Here is a 17,813-nt window from a genome sequence, read left to right as displayed (position 1 = left end):
TGACATCCTGCTGCTTTACATACTCAGCAGGTCTCCAGAGGAGGATTTCTGTCTAAACAAACGTAACCTGCACTTTTTATACTGGGGGATTTCACCAGGAGCCCTTCCTGACCAAAGCCCCTGTAAGCAGAGTTTCAAACAGCAGCAGCCTTTCAGAGGGAAGAGTTTACAGAAATGTTTCTCTGGGCAGGAGCCAGCCTGGAGGCCACCCCGAGGTCACTTCCCAGGGCTGCCCCTGCAGCAAGACAGTCCAGCCCTTCTCAAAAGCTGCTCATTTTTCACGTACGAGGACACTTGCCTTTCTCCCAGTCCCCTCAGCCTGGATACAAACTGGTCTCCAGTAGGTGCCAGTGTCTGCCTCAGAAAGGAGCAGGGAGTGTGCCGTGGCTGGGTCAGGGGTGGAGCAGAGGGCAGTGCTGCCTCGGGGTGACGAGAACTGCCGTGCTGTTAGTCATGTTTTAAGACTCCTGCAGGGTCATTTTGTCCTCTGCTGCTTCTTGGTGCTATTCTTGAGAAAGAACATCCCAGTCCTGCAGGGACAGGGAAAGCTTGCAGGTTTACTTCAAGGCTTAATACCACACCAAAGCCTGGTGTGAACTCCTGTGTTCAGGGCTGTTCTTGAGGCAAGCAGGAGTGAGGATTAATTACAGTGAATCTGAGAGCAAGGAGACAAAGCCACGTTCTTCCAGCTGCTCCCAGAGTTGCTGTGGGTCTGTATTAACAGGGCTGCCACCTTTGTTCCCCTGCAAGAGCAAAGGTGGAGACTTTGGACTGAGGAACATTTAACCCATTTCTTTTTGAATACACAAGATATGCTGGAACAGCTTCAGCAGCTTCCCTGGGGGCAGAAATCTGGGGACAGCTTTGTATCTGGAGAAACTCACAGCAAAGCCATGAGAAGAATCCTTGACAAATGGGGCTTTAACACTGAGGCTGCAGGACATCCCAGGAGCTGCACTGCAGCACCATGAAGTGTGCTGTAGGATCAGAAATCTTTCTGAAAGGCTGCTGACTGCCTAGGAGAAATGAACCCGTGTATTACCTTTTTTTTTTTTTTTTAAGGACTTCTACTTTAATTGTCCTAGTCATAGAGGAAGTTCTGCTAAAAATGAAATACTGATTGAGGAAACTCATCACTCCCATACTGTGAGACCTAGTTTTCTCTCACATGCTTTCAGTCAGATTTAGAAGCACCTTTGGCTTACAAAAAAAAAATCTGCTGCTCCATACCAGAACAGTGGCAGATGGTCTTTGTTTCTTAATGAATCTTTGGGGTTTTTTTTGTGTGCAATAGTTGAGGGATTTGCTTCCAGGGAAGATATGTCCCAAGACCTGTTCTTCTCAGAGACAGTGACAATCATCCATGTGCATCCATGGTTTTGCAAAAAGATTTCTTGCCCATCTGATTCTTTTACCTTTCCTTTCCCCAAAGCTATTTTAATGTAGAAAATTTCAAGAGAGGAATTGCCAAATTCAAAGAGAAGGCAATGGTTGTGAGATTTTATGGGGCTGTGCTTACTTCTTTTCCTAATGGCATTAAACAGTTGTTCTAAACAAAGAACAGGTACGGGATTCATACTCCAGCCTTGGTTGTACATGACTCCCCTGCTTCAGATTTCCCCAGCCACTAAAGTTAACAGGGGAGGGGGGAACAGAATCAGAGAAAAAACAGTGCTGTTGGTGTGGAGTACAAAGAAAGAAGTGAAGCTGAATCGGAGTGGTTCACTCCAGGTTTTACCATGCTCTGAATTACCTTTCTCCACTGCTCACCCTAAGGCTTTGTGCCCCAGATGCTGAGTACTGAATACATAAGTAACAACTTGTGCACTGAAGTGCTGTCTGAACACCAGCTGCTCTGCCCTGGCTTATTTCTTGGAATTTGCTCCATTTTCTTCATTATCTGCTGCTGCTGCTGCAGGAGCAGGGGGTTGAGGGATAGTGAAGTAAGAGGAAGAACATGTGAATGCCAGAGGAAAGCTGCATGACTCAACACCAGTGTTAGGACTAAGATCCTTTGCTCTAGAGGCTTGCCCAGTGCCTGGAATGCATCTGGTGGGATCTGTGGAGTTAGCAGGGCCCTGGTTCCCCTGCTCACACTGAGCACACACCCCATGGCCCTGTGCAGCCAGGCAGGGCACAGAGATCCACCAGCATCCTTAGAACACAGACTGCCTTGGGCTAACCAGTAATGTTCTTGTGTTTCTCCAACATACTCAGAAACCACTTGCAAACACCTCTGTTCCAAATACTTCCATGCTTGTACTGAGGCTGCAAAACTGACAACACTCTGAGCCACAAAGGAGACAGGAGGAGACTCTGCTGTCGAGTAAGAGCCAGGACAAATAACTTCTGCCATGCTGTTGGCTCTACAACAAGCTTTAATACTCTGGAATTACACACTTCTACCCACAGCTGCTTACAGGTACCTTGGGGAAAGCTTTAAAGCAGAAGAGTTGCTATAAATCCCTTTTATCCTCCTAGTTTGATACTCCCTCTCCTCCCAAATATTTTTCACCTCTGTCCATAGAAAAGGGATTTATGCATAACACAGAATTCAGGAATTCAGATGTGTGCAAGAGAAGTCATGCAACTGTGATTATTGTTCAGCAGGGGTTTTACCACGTCCTCAAAGAAGAAAGGCCAGTTCAGGGCAGTAAGGTTTCCCTTCAGCCTGTGACAGGACAGACACCATCCCCTGCACCTCATGGAGCAGTGGGAAAAACACCCATCTTGTTTTGAGTGTCCAAATCAAAACCCTGGAGAGTTGATCTGGTGGAAAGAGTCAGCAAAGTAAACAGGTTTCCTTCCAGTTGCCATGAAAGCGTGCAGAAGTATGCAGCATTCATCATTTTCCAGAAGAAATTTATCATTTCTCCCGAAATCCTGTGCCCTGTATTTACAAGTTCCCAAATCTCCCAACAGCCAGATCTGTGCCTGTGCCTTGAGGCAGAAGGGGGAGAGGAGTTACTCCAAATTACAGAGAAATTTCAACACCCTGGAGATGCTGCCAAGCTCTTCCATGTCTCACAGGCGCAGGATGGAGCTGGGAGTTTCTGAGCTCCACACAGTGTATTCCTCAAAGGTTTGGAAAATAGATCTGAAAGATGCCACGCCACGCACTGCCACCACTTTAGTTGGAGTACTCACAGAGCTGCAGTTTATAAGTTCAGCCAAGTGACGATGAGGGGGATGCTGAGGATGGAAATGTTGGGAACGTGGGTCCAGGCAGAGCTTTGGGCCATGCTGGGGCTGCAGAGGTCAAACAAGCTGCCTTGAAATTTGTTTTTTCGGGACTCCCTTCTCAGCATCTCCCAAACAGCTGCTGCTTCCTTCTGGCAGTCCCAGAGCACTGTCAGGGCACAGGTGTGGAATTCATCCCAATACCTGCAGCCAGGGAGACACCACACTGTCAGTCCCTTTGCACTCCCACAGTGTGGGATGCCAGGGAGAGCCTTGCTGCCCTCAGCCTGCCCTCTGAGCAGCAACAGCCTCGTGTTTTGTGCAAGTTTCCCAGACTATTCATCCCCTCCATCATCTGCCAGAGCATCTTGGCTAAAACTCCAAATCTCAAAACACTGAAATTATTTATTCCTTTTCCCCCTCCCCCTTTTCTCTGGAAGTCAATAAAATCCATTATTTGCCATCAACAAATGTTTCCCTGAGTATCTCACACAGGCTGCAAACAAAGGCCCAGCACATCTCATTCATCACTTTCTCCAAGCAGAGTCAAGGGCACATGGGAGCACAAAGCACGGAGAAGGACAAGAACTCCCACAGGCTGTCTCAGCTTTTCCTGAGGTACGGGCAGGGGCAGGAGGAGTTATTCACTGTGTTCTCATTAGAATCATCTCCATGTATCTGCTGGGTATTACTTTCACAAGCAGAAGCTGTTCAGTGGAAAGAGGTTTTGGAGACTACCAGAGGGAAAAGATGAAACAGGCAAAGATAACCCGTGATCCTGCAGGAATAAAGCAGGACTGCTCTGCTGTCCTGTCCCACATGGGCTGGGCACCATGCCCAGCTCCCTGCAAGCTGGAGACAGGAGTCTAGAGGACAGGAGCAACTGCTCTGACACCTTCCCCGTGTCTGCCAACACACCAGGCACACATGTCACCTGTCAGGAAGGGGATGCAGTCCAGCTGGCTGAGAGGGGACACTGCACCTGTAAAGGACAGCACGGTGCTGGCTGAGTGCACTGTGCTGGAGATGACACTTTGTGCACACAGGCAAACCTGGGCACTCTGCTTGCTTGGACCCGGGCTTACGTCAGAACGCCAGCTGTGAGGGAGTTCATTAAACAGAGTCACTGTGGCAGAAGAAACGTCCCCAGATAATGAGAAAAGCTGGTGCCAACCCTGGCAACCTCCAGCGCTCGCTCCCGACCTGCAGCAGCAGCAGGCAGCTCTGACAGGTAAGAGTTAAACCTGACTTGTCTTCAGGCAACACAAGCTCGGGAAGGTGAAGGGGAACAGCAGCTCTGGCCTGGATCTGCTTTCAGCTGGAGTGGCAATTCCCAGCCTTTCACCCTTCACAGCCCCCATCTGCTCAGGCTGCTGGCAAGTGCCTTGCCAGGCCGGCTCTGGGGCAGCAGTGCACACCGAGCTGAGACACCACCAGCCCCCCAAGCAGCTGCTGGCTCCCTGTCCATCCCTCACCCACCCTCCTGGAGAGGGGACCAGCTCCAGAAATGGTTTCAAGCAGCCATGGATAAGGCTGAGCACCAAAGGTAAATAATTCAGAAATATTTCCTGGCAGAAAGCTGGGACATCATCAGCTTCCTGCCAGGGAAGATCCCAGGACCTGTTTGGGGATGGCTTGTGCCTCTGAGCTGCAGGAAAAACTCAGCTCACACGTTTCACATGAGCTTTAGCAAAGGAATCGCTCCTCCAGCAGCAGCATGGGCTGGGCTAAGCTGACTGCTGGGGTCAAGAAGCCTCTACTAATAAAACCCCAAACAAGCAAAAAATTATCAATTCTATCCAAACCAGAGCAGTTCCCATTTCAACCCACCCACTGGCAGGCCCCAGAGAGGCTGTTCATCCCGATCCAAGCTGTGTCCTGGAGAAGGGGGAATACAGAGCAGCTCACAGCCTGCAGGGTGGTTTCCAGCAGCTCAGAAAGCACGACCCCAGGGCACTCAGCCCTCCACCTTGCTCTGCCAGGTTTCCACCACCCCCGGGCACATGGGTTTTCCCTTCATTGCTATCTGCATTTCCTCGTAACTCCTGTTCATTCCCTACAGCACACTCTGGAGATGCAAAGCTGCCTCCATTTATCTCTGCAAACATTTTACATCCACCTTGCTGCTTCTCCTCATCTGCTTTTTAGGAGAACCTTTCCCCAAACCTACCCAACACCACCCCTCATTGCCCACCTCTTCTTCAGTTCTGTTGAAGTTAACAACTTCCCAATATCTGAGGGAATCACTACAAACTCGGGCAAACCAGGGCTGGGACAAATCCAAGCCTGAAGGATGAAGGGTGTAGACAGGGAGGGGGAAAGCTTGGCTTGGGCTGCACGTGGTGGCCGGTGCAGGCTGCTCCCGGCAGCGCTGGGCACTGGGGCAGAGCACTGCCTGAAACCTGGGGTCCAGGGGACATTGTCCTGGGGTGCAGAGCGGCTCGGGTCCCTCCAGCCCCGCTCCTGGCTGCGGGCATGCAGGGACTGATGGGACCAGTGCTGGGGGCTGCAGCTGCTGCCAAGGACCAGGGATACAAACTCCGGTGGGAGACAGGTAGGAGATGGATGGATGGATGGATGGATGGATGGATGGATGGATGGATGGATGGATGGATGGATGGATGGAGAAAAGAAGCTCACTGGGTCAATCTGAAACCGGAGTGAGGTGTGGAGCACATGCGTGTGTGCAGGCACGCCGGGGCTCGGGAGGACAGGGACAATGCCAGAAGCCAGGCTGGCCAGCACCGGACTCACCTGCAGACCCGGCGCAGCCCCTGCAGCTCGATGCCCTCCTCCTCCTCGTACGTGGCCATGCTGTCCCCCAGCTTGAGGACGCAGTCCGAGAGGCCGCGGTAAGCGTCGGCGCAGGCAGGTCCCGCTGCCAGCAGCCCGGCCAGGTGCCCTGCCAGCACCGGGGGGCAAAGTGAGCACCGGCACCTCTGGGGACAGAGCCCACCCCCGCCCCGGGGTGCCCCGGCTGGGCGAGCGGCCCCTTCTCTGCGGGACAGCCTCGAGCCCCCGCCGCCCCCGGCTGTGCCCGGCCCTGTCGGGGTCTGCCCAGCGCCCGGCGGACACGGGGCGACCCGAGCCCTGTCGGCCCGGGCTGCCATCCCGGGACCGGCACCCCGGCCCGGGGCGGGGGACAGCGACCGGGGGAGGACAGCCCGCGGGAGCCCCACGGACCCCGCCTGGAGGAACGGAGAGAGGGAGGGAAGAAGGGGATACATCGCCGCATCGCCGCCTCCCCCCGGACACCGCCCGCTCCCCCCGCCCGCTCCCCCCGCCCGGGCATCCCCTCACCCAGGGCGAGGAGCAGCACGGCCGGGCCCCGCCGCTGCCCCATCCCTCCGCCGGGCTCGGCTCCAGCCCCGCTCCGCTGCCGGTGCCCGTGCCTGTGCCAGTGCCGGTGCCGGTGCCGGTGCCGGTGCCCGCACCACCGGGGCTGGCAGCGCTCCCCTCCCTCCCGCCTCCGCGGGGAGGGCACCCGTCCCCAGTCGCCGCTAATGAGCGGCTTCGGCCGCGGCTAATTAAGGAGGGGGCTGGGCCGAGGCTGTCGAGCGTCCAGGGGCACCCCGGCCCCTCTCCCCGCAGCCCCGGGATCCCGCAGCCCTGCACCTCCCCACACTCTGCTTCCACCTCCAGGAACCAGCGCCCCCGGCGCCCCGGGACCGGCATCCTCACCCCAGAGACCCCCACCCCCTGCCCAGCGCAGCCTCTGCTGCCCACTCCAGGTGTGACACGAGTCGGGGACATGGGACAGTGCCCGCTGCCAGCAGCAGGATTCCGGGCAGGGCGAGGAACTCTTCGCTTGGCTTGAGTCTCTTGAACAGCACAGGAGAGCACAATGAAGGGTGGGAAGCAAAACCCAGAGCGTTTGAAGGGTCAAAGGACTAAACAGCAGCACCTACAGCTCCAAACCTTCTGCCCAGACCCTGGCTCAGCAATTCCCAAGGCTGCATCAGTTGGGATTTTGCATGTCTGTGGCTTGATCCCAGCTCTCACTCCAGAAATCCCTTTGGCTCCAGCAGGAAGGGGAACAGAAAGTTTCCTGCCTGCTTTGGTGGTGTTGCTGTGGGGGCTGGTGATGTCAGACCCCTCTCTTTGCTGGTGACAGCTTTGCTCTTGGGGACACTGCTTTGCACCAGCCCACGAACATGACTAGCACCAGGACCCTCACAAGTGGGACCCCTCTGTGCACGGGTACCCTCACCCCCGGGGCAGCTGTGCCACCACACCCAGACACCTCCAGCCCAGGGAACCCAGAGCAATTGGAAACTACAACTCTGCAAGCTGCAGGTACCCAAATCTAATGCAAAAAGAGCTGGGGTGTGAAAACCAAAGACTATTTCTTTGCAAAAGATCATTTAAAAAGATTTATTTACAGATGAGTGCCATGTGCTTCATCAGCCTTGGAAGAAAATCAAGCAGAATGTTCATTTCAGCCAGGCACATTCCATTTGCTGCCAGCCTGGGACACGCAGGGGAGAGCCTGGCCCAGAGATGTCACCACATGCCCACAGCTACCTGCAGGGACAAGCCAGCCCCGAGGGCTGTTCCCAAGAACCTGCACAATGCCCCAGGACACACAGGGCTGCTCCATGGCACCGAGAGCAAAGTCTGTGCAGAATAGCTCAGCTGCCTGAAAGAAGTGGGATGTGATGAAGAGGAAATTCCTCTGGGACAGGCACCCTCTTCCAGCCCTGCCTGCTCCTCCTTTGGCCGAGGCTGTGTCCTGCTGCCTGCACAGCACCTCCCAGCCCTACCTGCTCTCGTGCCAGCAGCTGGCAAGCAGGAATGTCTGCATGGCATGGGGCCCGAGGACGTGGGGACATCACACCCCGGGGCTTGGCAGGAGCCTCTCCCAGCACCACACAGGGACTGTTAGCGCTGCGACAGGGGGTCTTCCCCCGGGACAGGGCATGGCCAAGGAACTGGCTGCCTCCAGGCACGGAGTGCTGGTGCAAACCCCATCCAGGCTCCCCCCGCCTCGCCTCGCCTGCGGAGATTCTCGTTTCTCGGCAGCCACATTCCTTTGAGGGTGTTTATGGCTTTTCTGTCTCCCCGCTGTCCCGGGCTAAAATCGCCCCTTTTAAGGGAGCCACAGGACCACGGGTTGCTGGAGCTCTGCCGGCTGCAGGCTGCTCCCTTGCAATGTATCTCCTCATTTACTGGAAAAGCAGCCTTGCCTTGCCTTGTTTTTTTCTTGACTCCACAATTTTCTGATGGAGTTAAGCTGCAGCTCACTCCCAGCCCCATCCACGCATGCCTCCCAGAGAATAAGATGTATTTTCACCAGCAAGTGATTCACCTGTGCCTGGAACTGGTTTGCCTTTTCCTGAGCTGCCAATTCCTCCCCAGCTCCATCCTCAGCCCGCAGCTCCCTGACTCACCTCCCAAACCTCTAATAAACGGGAAAAACCTGAGCAGGAAGGGCAGGAGGAACAAGTCACCTTACATTTTCTCACCATGACAGGGGCACTTTGATGCTGCCCCCCCTGGGGTCTTTTGGCAGGAGCTGGACTCCGTGTCGTGGGGAGAAGAGGTGACATTCCCACCTGGGCTCGTGACCGGGGTGTTTGCGGTAAGGGCGGGGGCTGCTGACACCAGACCGTGCCGAGAGCCCGCACGGGAGGCACAAGGGAGGCAGGGACGCTGCGGCAGCCGAGACAGACCCTGCAGGTTTCTGGCAAGACTTATTCTTAGGGCTCCGTACCAGAAGTGGAGACTCTCCACTGACTCCAGCGTCACTTCTGTCCCCTCTCACCTTTTGGCCCGGGGCAGGCACGCTTTGCTAGGAGTAAAAAAAAAAAAAAAAAAAAAAAAAAAAAAAAAAAAAAATCATTATGTAGAGCTGGCTTGCCTGTAATGGTTTAATTGGAATAAAATGTGTGCCCCGCTGAGCGGCACGGCTTGTGCTGAAGAGCCAGGATGAGTCAGGCTCGGTGCCGATGATATCAGTGCTTTTCCAACGCCCTCCCGGCAAGGCAGGATGAAGGGGCCACGACAGCGAGGGATCTGGGAACGTGTCACTCTGCACGGGCAGCACCCACATGTGCTGTCCCCGCGGCGGGGTTCGGGATGCAGCGAGCTCTGGGGACCCTGGGGTGCTCCGGAAACTCGTGTGCGCACAGACAGACAAACAGCCCCCACGCCTCGCAGCAGCGCCTGCTGCCAAAAGACACAGACGTGTCACATAGCAGAGACCTGAGCTAACTGCCGGCGCTGCCTCCTCGCCCCTCGCTGGCAGGGCCGGCCAGGGGGGCAGGAGGGACGGTGCCCCCGGGCTGGTGCTGCCCGGAGGCCACACGGGGCTGTCCGGCAGGTACCCAGCAGAGATTTGGTCACGCAGCTCCTCAGAGACCATAAATCCCCACCGTGCTACACCAGCCCGGTCCCCCCAAACCGCAGTGCTGGCACCCCACACTGTGGGCAAACACCAGGCAGGAAGGACTGGGAGTGCTTATGGACGGGGATAAACATTTACATGGACAAAATTGAAAACCACCGTGAAAGCTGAAGCCAGCCCCGGGGTGCAGGCTCCGGGTGCCCAGCACAAAGCCGATTTTCGGCAGCAGGAGGTCCCAGGAGACAGGGGGGGACAGCAAAGCAACAGTAGCCAAAATAGAGCTGGGACACAAACAATACTCAGTTATCTTTTGTTATGCAGACAGCAAGAGGAACACACTGAGAACGGGACAGGCGGGACACGCCACAGACACTGGAAACTCCCTTCCAGCCACAGCAAAGGGCACAGTGGATGTCCCCCACTCCGGGTTGGCACTGGCCAGGCTCCGGGCAGAGCTGGCGCTGGGCACGGCGAGGCACTGACTCACCCTGCTGAGACACAGGAAGGAGGCGGCGGCCAAGTCCTTGGCCCTGCCAAGGAGCGGCCCCGATGTGCAGGGCTGAACGTGGGAGAGAGCGCCCAGAGTGGGGTCTGCCGGGGATAAGGGTCCCACGAGGCCGGGAGTGAGATGGGGAGGGCACATCAATACATGATGCTGTCCTCTCTCTCCCGCGGGAATGCGTGAGCTGGGCATTTTGAGAAGGAAAGAAAAAGCAAGCATGAATGGTAACTGCTCTCCGTGCCCAGGCAGAGCCCCTGCCTCCCCCCGGCTCCCCCTGCCCGCCTCCTGCACAGCTCCTGCCGGAGCAGGGCACCTGCAGCTCACCACGGATCTCTGCCTGGGCGGCTGTGGGGGGAGGGACCCTCTGCAGGGACCTCTCGGGACCGGGGACCCTGCCCGGGGACACTCCGAGGGTCCCGGCAACGCGGAGAACCGGGCACCGCGCACGGAGCCCCTGCTCTCCGTGGGGACCCTCCACGGGGACCTTCTGATTGTCCCAGCGCTCGGGAGACCCCATCCCCGCCGCAGGACCCCGGGCTGCGGGACCCCGGCGGGCGGTGCCGCGGTGATGGGCGCGCCGGTTCCGCCCCGCGCCGCGCCGAGCGCCGCCCCGCAGCGCGGCTCGGGAGAGCGGCGGCGGCGGCGGGGGGGCCCGCACTGCTGCCCGTCCCCCGCCCGGCCCGGCCCGGCCCGGCCCGGCCCGGCCCGGCCCGGTGGCAGCAGCCGCATGTCGGGGCCCGGGGCGCAGAGCCGCAGCCGGCGGCTGCCCGGTAAGTGCCGGCCGCGGGGCGGGCTGGGCGGGATGGCAGCGGGGCACCGCACCGGGCGGGCGGGCAGGGTGCCACATGCCCTCCATCCTCCCCGCAGCGCCCACCTGATGCCCCGGGCAAAGCGGCTGTGCCACACATGCCGCCCCCGGAGCCTCCAGCCCCTCCTGCACCAACCTGCTGCCGGCCCGGGGAGCTCCGCGCCCGGGACGGGGATGCTCGGGGAGCGGGGGGGTTTGAGGGACACCTGCTTGGCAAGCGGCAGAGCTCGGGAACATGTTGGGTCGCGGGTTTGTTTCGGAGCGGCATGGGCAGCCCTCGGAGCGCCGTGGCTGCCGGAAGGAGCGGATCCCCCGTGCCCGCAGGGCTGAGGATGCCGGGCACAGCAAACTCAGTGGCGGGCGGCAGCCGGGGCAGCGGGGCTTGCAGAGGAGCAGCCTGCCAGGCAGCGTGCCCGGGCTGTGCCTGCCGTGCCTCGGGCACCGCGCTGCTCCGTTCTCATGCTTCTCCTCGCGTGAAAGGAAGCAGGGCCCCGCAAATAGCAGGGTCTTATGACACAGCCTCTGCCGGGGAAGAGCTCCGGGCGGCAGGGAAGGATATTTTTAGTGCTGAGACGCAGGGGATTTGGAGATCGCTCGGAGGAGTGCAGGCGATGAAACCACGGCACACACAGGGGTTACGAGGTGCCGTGTCCTTTCTCTCCAGTCCCCCCTCCTGCTTTTCTCAGCAAGCAGCCCTGCCAAAACCACTGCCTCCCTCGCACTCGCCCGGTGCATTTCCTCTCATCGGGACTACAGCTATTTTTTGCTGTGCTGCAACACGAGGTCAGACGTGTGGAGAACTGTGCAGGGCATTAACACTCAGGCAGCCACTGTCTGAGCATCCCATCTCTGCGTGGCCTGACCATGCGTGATTCTCTGGGCATTCCCAGCTCTCCTCGCCAGCCGCTTCTCCCAAGGCTGAAGGAGCTGAAAGCCCTTGGGAGTTATCCTTGTTCTGCAGGGGTTGTGCTGGGGCAGGGTGACAGGGAGAGGCTTGCCATCCCTGCACAGCCTCCCAGAAGATGCTGAGGCAGCTGAGGAGCTGCACTGCCCCCCACCCATCTCCTTGCAGACCTGGGGGGGTGGAAGGTGCATTCTGGCAAGTTGGGGGCAGTGGGGCATACTGGAGGAGCAGAGCCAGGGGTTTGGGCTCCAGGAAGGCTCAGGGAGAAAGGCAAAAGCCAGCTTACTCCAGCCCTTTCATTCATCAGAGAACTGCCCCATGCTTGGAGCAACCTCCCACTTAAACTCTGCTCACCTCGCCAGCACCTGCTGCTCCCTTCCACAGACCGTATTATTTTTTTAGGACCTTCTTTAAATCCCTCGAAATCTCTGCAAAATATTGCAGAGCTGTGGCCTCAAGAAAAGGCCATTCCCATCCTCTCTTGGCCTTGTGCCTTCACTAACAATCCTTCTCCCAACCCAAACACACCCCTCCTATTTACCGGCACAGAGGGGTGTGCCATGATCCCGATGGCTGTAAGGGATGAAAAGCACATTCCCTCCCAGCAGAAAGGCAGCTGGGTCCGAACACACCCTGAGCTGCTACTCCCAGCCCTGTCTGACCCCTGCTCCATCCAAACTGCATCCAGGGGTTGCTCCTCTCCCAGGCAAGCTTTGGCGAAGGTGTGGATGGGAGAGCTGATGGAGTTTTGCCTCCCAACCCTCCCACGCCTTTCCCCACCACAGCGTGGCCACGAGCCCACACAAGGCGAGGGCTGGTGGCTCTTTGGTGTGCCCTGGCAGGGCAGAGGGACCGCCGGGGGCATCGTCCTCGCCCACAGCCCGCCCTGCGGCATCCGCCTGGCAGCAGGTGAGAGGAAATCCCTGCCCTGTCCTGCAGCCCAGACTCTGCAGCAGCGTTTGGCCCCGGCTGGTGTCGGAGCAGCGCTGGGAACACGCCGTGAGAGCCGGAAGGATCTGAGGCAGCGGGGCGCAGCCGCGCTGGGCGGCCCGGCCAGCGGGGCAGAGCCTGGCTCTGAATGCTGATCAGCCTCCCGCCCGCGGCCGGCGGGCCGGAGCAATAACCATGACAATGGCAATGAAAGCCAGGCCACCAGCAGGTACCGACAGATCCCCCGCGGTGCACAGGGGCCGCATTGTGTGTGCTAACGTGTCCCGCGGTGGGGACATGCCAGCGGGATGAGACAATCCCCGCGCCTGGCAGCCGCGGAGTGTGACCGGCCGTCACATGCAAGGGCCGCGGCAGGGAGCGCCGCGCTCCTTTATTCCGCGGTGAGGCTTGCCGAGGGCAGCCACACTGGCAGGGCTGTTCGCTCGCCCTGGGCCCGGAAGAGCCGTGCGAGGGGGGAAGGCTCCGTCCCCGACTCTCACCGCGGTCACGGGTCAGGCCGGGCCAAGCACAGCCCCAGCTGCTGTCTCCCGCTGCCGGCGTTCCTTGCATAATGGGATCTCAGTGCTCGTGCCCAACTCCCCGACCAGAGCTCGAAAACAAGTTCATAAACAGGTCCTGCTAATTTCTCCCTCAAGAGAAACCGTGGCGCCCACAGGAATGCTGCCACCAGCAGCCGTCATCACCCTCCCCAAGCACACTTAGTGGAGTATCGGTCACATGCCGGGAGAGCACGAACAGCCCCGCTCAGCCGCATTCTCTGCACTCGGGACAGCACCCAAGAGCACTCTGGTTTGTTTGTATTTGCACTGCAGAAGGATTTGGGCACTGGTCCCCACCTCCACACTGAGGTCCCTTTGGCAGGACGTCCCGTGGAGAGCTGGTCTGCCACCCTGAATCCTGGAGGCAGCGCAGCCTCTGCCCTGAGCCCAGCCCCCGTACAGCTGCAGCCCGATGGGCTCTCCTCGGCGTGGTGAACCGCGGCACTTTGCCATGGATTCAGCACAGCTGGGCCGGGGAGCACAGCTCTGCCTGGGACAGCCAGCTGCTGAAGGGACACAGCTCCATAATCAGTGCCTTGATCACCCCCTCCTTGTCCCTGGCCTCACTCTGCTCTGCAGAGAGCACAGGGAGGCTGGAGGGTTTTGCTGTACCCCAGCAGCACCAGGCTGCAGCCACTCGTGGGTCGGCTTTCCCAGGAGGAAAGGGGTCACTGGCACCACCATCCTGGGCCCTGCACTGAGCCTCGGCACCAGTGCTTTGGTCAGACATACCAAGGCAAAGAGCCCTTCAGGCAGCCTGGACTGCTGCCCCAGGCATTGCAGGAAGACGCTGAGCAGCCAGAAGAGGACCAGAGCCTCTTCCAAGAGCTCATGGTGAGTCGCCCTGAGTCACGGTGCATCCCCACGTGGTGCTGCCAGCACAGCCCAGCCCTCGGGGCAGCACCTGCAGATGATGGGGTTTCACTGAAGGATGCCCAGAAACAGGATGCAGAGAAGCCCTGGAAAAGCTCTCAGGAAGATGTGACATTGTTCTCCATGACATCTCACCAGGCTCAGCACCTTTCTCCAGTGAGGTTCCTGTGCTGCTCCCTGCTGCTGGCAGCCAGCTCCCCTGCTGTCCCTGCCCCTGTTCCTGCCAGACAGGGTGGGGATGCTGCTCCCTCTGTTCCCTTCTCCCCAGCCTGGAGGAGCAGAGGCTTTGGGTTGTGCTCAGGCAGAGCACAGGATGTTTGTTTGGTTTCCTTGGTTATTACACTGCCTGCTCCAATAATCACATTTTCCTTGTGCCGGTTGGGCCAAGTGCAGCAGAAAGGAAATGTGGAATGGCTGAGGTCAAACACCAGCCTGGGAACAGCTGGGGCCACCAGCCACAGCCTCTCTGTGCCACTTGGGTCCTTGCTATTTTGGGTACCCAGCCCTAAAGGAAGTTACCAAGAGCGGGGAAGCAGCAACAAGCTCCTCAACAACCCAAGGGCTCCCATCACTCCCTCCCGTGAGCTGGGGACACAGGCACCGGCAGTGAACTGCTTGAGGAATTACAGGAATGACAATGTTTGTGCAGGCAGAAGCCAAGCTGGCTGTGAGCGGGGATGTGAGCAGGAGCCTGGAGCGTGGGTGCGGCTGCATTTATAGTGACGGTGGTGGCGGGGGTGTGACAGGCAGGGCTGTGCACGGGCAGGGGTGACAGGGCTGCCTGTTCCTTTCATTCCTTGTACATCCTTCAGCCCAGAAAGCCTGGAGCACTACGGCCAGCTCTTGACCCTGGGAGTTCCCCTGTTAGCATTCACAGGCAGCCCTCTGTTTGGTAGCAGGGAAACTGAAACTTGAGAGTGTGCAAACCGCGGCTGATCTCACACCAGCTCCCCTTCCCCTTGAGAATTCCCTTCAGCAGCTGCGAGCACAGCGGATGAGCTGCCCTGCACCTCGGGGGAGGGATCTGAGGCTCCAGCACAGCAGGTGCTGGTGATGCTGCTGCTCTGGTGTGTCACATCTCTCCACGGTGACTAAATCAATGTGTGCTGGTAAAGCAGAGCAGAAGGGAACCACCAACCGTGCAGCACAGCCGTGCAGTGTGAGCTGGGACAGGCAGAAGGGCTCAGCCTGCCCTGCCTGCTCCAACTCTCCTCACCTTTCTCCCCAGCTGAGATGGAGCAGGCCCAGCGGAACCTGGATGCCGAGCAGATGCAGCAGCAGCAGCTGAAACTGCGGGACAGACAGAAGTTCTTTGAGGAGGTTTTCCAGCATGATGTGGATTTCTTCTTCCCCATGTCTCACCTGCAGATTGAGCACCGGAGACGTACGTGCTGTGGGCACCAGCACGGGGCTGGGGGGTTCAGGGACAGTGACACAGGGGTTGGAGATTGGTGGCACATCCCCGGTCAAGCAGGACACCCATGTCCTGAACCCAGATGGGACCACAGTGGCTGTGTGGGTGTGCTGTGGGTTACTCACACCCCTCCACTGAAGGCACATGGGTATCCAGGCTGGTGCCCTGTAGAGTCTGGCTTTGGGCAGGCTGCGTTTTGGAGCAGGGACAAGGACTGCAGTGACACAGCAGGGGCTTCCAGAGGGATGTTTTAAGGAAACATGATTTTCCTGGGACCTCTTACCAGCAAGTAGAATTCAGTTCCTTGTGGCAAGGCTGGTCTCCCACCTCAGGGTCCTGCCTGCACAGAGCTCATGGTGCCCTTTGCCTGGCACAATCACTCACCTTTTCACTGGCCTCTGTCTCTGCAGCCCCCTTAGGCAGCATTTCCTCCATGGAGGTGAACGTGGACATGCTGGAGCAGATGGATGTGCTGGACCTGTCAGACCAGGACACTGTGGATGTGTTTCTGGGCTGTGGGACAGAGGAGAGCAGCATTGCTGGGTCTCTGCCAGGTATGTGCAGTCCCAAGCCCTCTGTGGGCCAGGCTGGAAGCCCTTCCTGCCCCCAGTGCCCACACTGACTCATTCCTCAGCCCCAGCCACCCTGTGGGCAGATCCACACCCACCCAGAGGCAGGTATTGGTGCGGGGTCTGTGAAGTTGGAGGGACCTCATACTGGGCTGTTCCACATCCCTATCCACCTCCTCAGCCCAGACATACAGACCCCTGTAAACTCCTTGTGCTGCAGAAGACAGAAGAGCCCAGGCACCTTCCAGAGTCTGAGTCAAATTCTCTTGTCCTGAAGCCTCTCTGGAGCAGCCAGTGCCTTGTCACAGCTCCCAAGGTCCCCTCCATGCTGCAGAGCTCATGGTGCTGGGCAGGAAGGCTGCAGAACCTCTCCACTTCCAGCCTCACCCAGGGAGCTGGGCTGGGGTCTGCAGGGAAAGCAAGGGGTGCCAGCACATTCCTCCCCTCTCACACACTGTACTGAGGTCAAAGCAAAAGTCTCCTTGCCTGCTGCAGCCAACAGCCTCACACAGCGTGGCTCTGGGCCGTGTTTCAGGCAAGATGGAAGAGGCTCCACTGCCAAAAACGGGGAAGGAATGTGCAGCAAGTGCCCTGAGCCAAGCCGGGGGTGTGAGGTGGGGAATGGCTGCAGCAGCCACACGGGGAGCGGTCAGGGATGCACAGCCCACTGAGGAGGGGCCATCCATGAAGCTCAGGCACCAAGAAACCTCCAAGAGCCTTTTTCATTCTCACACTGCCCTCTTCTCCAGGGGCAGATGCCAGGCAGTGCCCAGAGGAGATCACCCTGCCAGTGCCCAGCGCAGCTGAGAGCAAGTCTCGCATTTCCTCCACGTCCTCTGCCTCCACGGATCTGAACAGCCTGGACACCAGCGAGGAGGGGGCCGAGACCCCCGTGGTGCAGTCGGATGAGGAGGACCTGCAGGAGGACAGTCCCAAAGAGCAGGTGGTGAGAAGCTAGCAGGCAGCTCTGCCCTGCTCCCAGCCTCCTCCCTACGGACTCACCAGCCCGGGAAAGCTGCTGGTGCTCAGTTAACCCCACCCTGGACTGCTGCCCTGCCACAGGGGAGAGATGGTTTTCCCCTCCTCTCCCTCCATGTGTTCTCCTGGCAGCTAAAGGAGAAGGAAAGGGGTACTGTAAGCTCCCAAAATTAACTCTTCAGGCTTTGCTGCTAACACTCCCTGCTTCACTCCCCCACCCCCCAACATGCCCGGCATCCCACAGCCCCACACCTCCAGAAAGCCATCCCTTGGGATCCCAGTTCCCCCGCCCTACTGACAAAGGTTCTGTCCAGACAAGCACTTAACGACGGCACAGAGAGAAATAACACTGATCTAACCAAGCAGTGGGTGTGTGTGTCATTGGGGAAAGCAGCGCGGGGGATGAGGGCTCGGGGGGACTGCAGCAGGGAGAGCAGTGCAGAGCCAGGTGCTCACTGTGCCCCGCAGGAGCAGCTGAAGCCTCCTGCTGCACAGCCCAGGGCTGGCTCCTGTGCCCAGGCAGGAACACCCAGCACAGGGCAGGGAAGGGCTGCAGGGCACCATGGGGAGCCACTCAGGCTCTGCGGGGAGAGGCAGCACAGACACAATCACAGAATCACAGAATAACGAGGTCAGAAGAGACCTCTAAGATCATGGAGCCCAACCTATGGCCTAACACACCTCAACTAGACCATAGCACCAAGTGCCATGTCCAGCCTTTTGTTACACACATCCAGAGATGGTGACTC

The 17,813-nt window shown here is 58.5% G+C and overlaps 2 protein-coding genes across 3 annotated transcripts; one reads left to right on the top strand and one right to left on the bottom strand.

Annotated features, from left to right (window-relative positions):
• Window positions 1–444: 444 nt before the first annotated feature.
• Window positions 445–6,646, bottom strand: LOC135282054 (neuritin-like). Its single transcript, XM_064391545.1, has 3 exons — window positions 6,481–6,646; window positions 5,935–6,082; window positions 445–3,384 (listed from the first exon to the last, which is right to left on the bottom strand). Exons 1-3 carry the CDS (start codon window positions 6,521–6,523, stop codon window positions 3,159–3,161), a joined length of 417 nt encoding a protein of 138 aa, XP_064247615.1. The 5' UTR covers window positions 6,524–6,646; the 3' UTR covers window positions 445–3,158.
• A 3,447-nt stretch (window positions 6,647–10,093) lies between these two features.
• DBNDD2 (dysbindin domain containing 2) lies at window positions 10,094–17,426 on the top strand. Of its 2 annotated transcripts, none has more exons than XM_064391595.1 (4): window positions 10,094–10,252; window positions 15,332–15,487; window positions 15,928–16,071; window positions 16,836–17,426. In XM_064391595.1, the coding sequence occupies exons 1-4, from the start codon at window positions 10,204–10,206 to the stop codon at window positions 17,042–17,044; spliced, it is 558 nt and encodes a 185-aa protein (XP_064247665.1). In that variant the 5' UTR covers window positions 10,094–10,203; the 3' UTR covers window positions 17,045–17,426. The 2 variants fall into 2 exon arrangements, with proteins under 2 accessions (XP_064247665.1, XP_064247666.1); XM_064391596.1 differs by lacking the exon at window positions 10,094–10,252 and adding an exon at window positions 10,649–10,798.
• Window positions 17,427–17,813: the final 387 nt, after the last annotated feature.

Source organism: Passer domesticus, chromosome 16, assembly GCF_036417665.1.
Source record: "Passer domesticus isolate bPasDom1 chromosome 16, bPasDom1.hap1, whole genome shotgun sequence".
In the NCBI taxonomy this organism is placed as follows: domain Eukaryota; kingdom Metazoa; phylum Chordata; class Aves; order Passeriformes; family Passeridae; genus Passer; species Passer domesticus.
The sequence above is the reverse complement of the archived record's forward strand: the minus strand, read 5'-3'. Positions and strand labels throughout refer to the sequence as shown.

Excerpts from the sequence above, each read along its gene's own strand:
- LOC135282054 (XM_064391545.1), bottom strand. The coding sequence starts at position 6,523 with ATGGGGCAGCGGCGGGGCCCGGCCGTGCTGCTCCTCGCCCTGG. Across the intron at positions 6,083-6,480 it reads CGTGCTGCTCCTCGCCCTGG|GGCACCTGGCCGGGCTGCTG; the intron begins GTGAGGGGATGC and ends CGGTGCTGGCAG. Across the intron at positions 3,385-5,934 it reads GGGCTGCGCCGGGTCTGCAG|GTATTGGGATGAATTCCACA; the intron begins GTGAGTCCGGTG and ends CCCTGGCTGCAG.
- DBNDD2 (XM_064391595.1), top strand. The coding sequence starts at position 10,204 with ATGCGTGAGCTGGGCATTTTGAGAAGGAAAGAAAAAGCAAGCATGAAT. Across the intron at positions 15,488-15,927 it reads GCAGATTGAGCACCGGAGAC|CCCCCTTAGGCAGCATTTCC; the intron begins GTACGTGCTGTG and ends CTGTCTCTGCAG. Across the intron at positions 16,072-16,835 it reads CATTGCTGGGTCTCTGCCAG|GGGCAGATGCCAGGCAGTGC; the intron begins GTATGTGCAGTC and ends CCTCTTCTCCAG.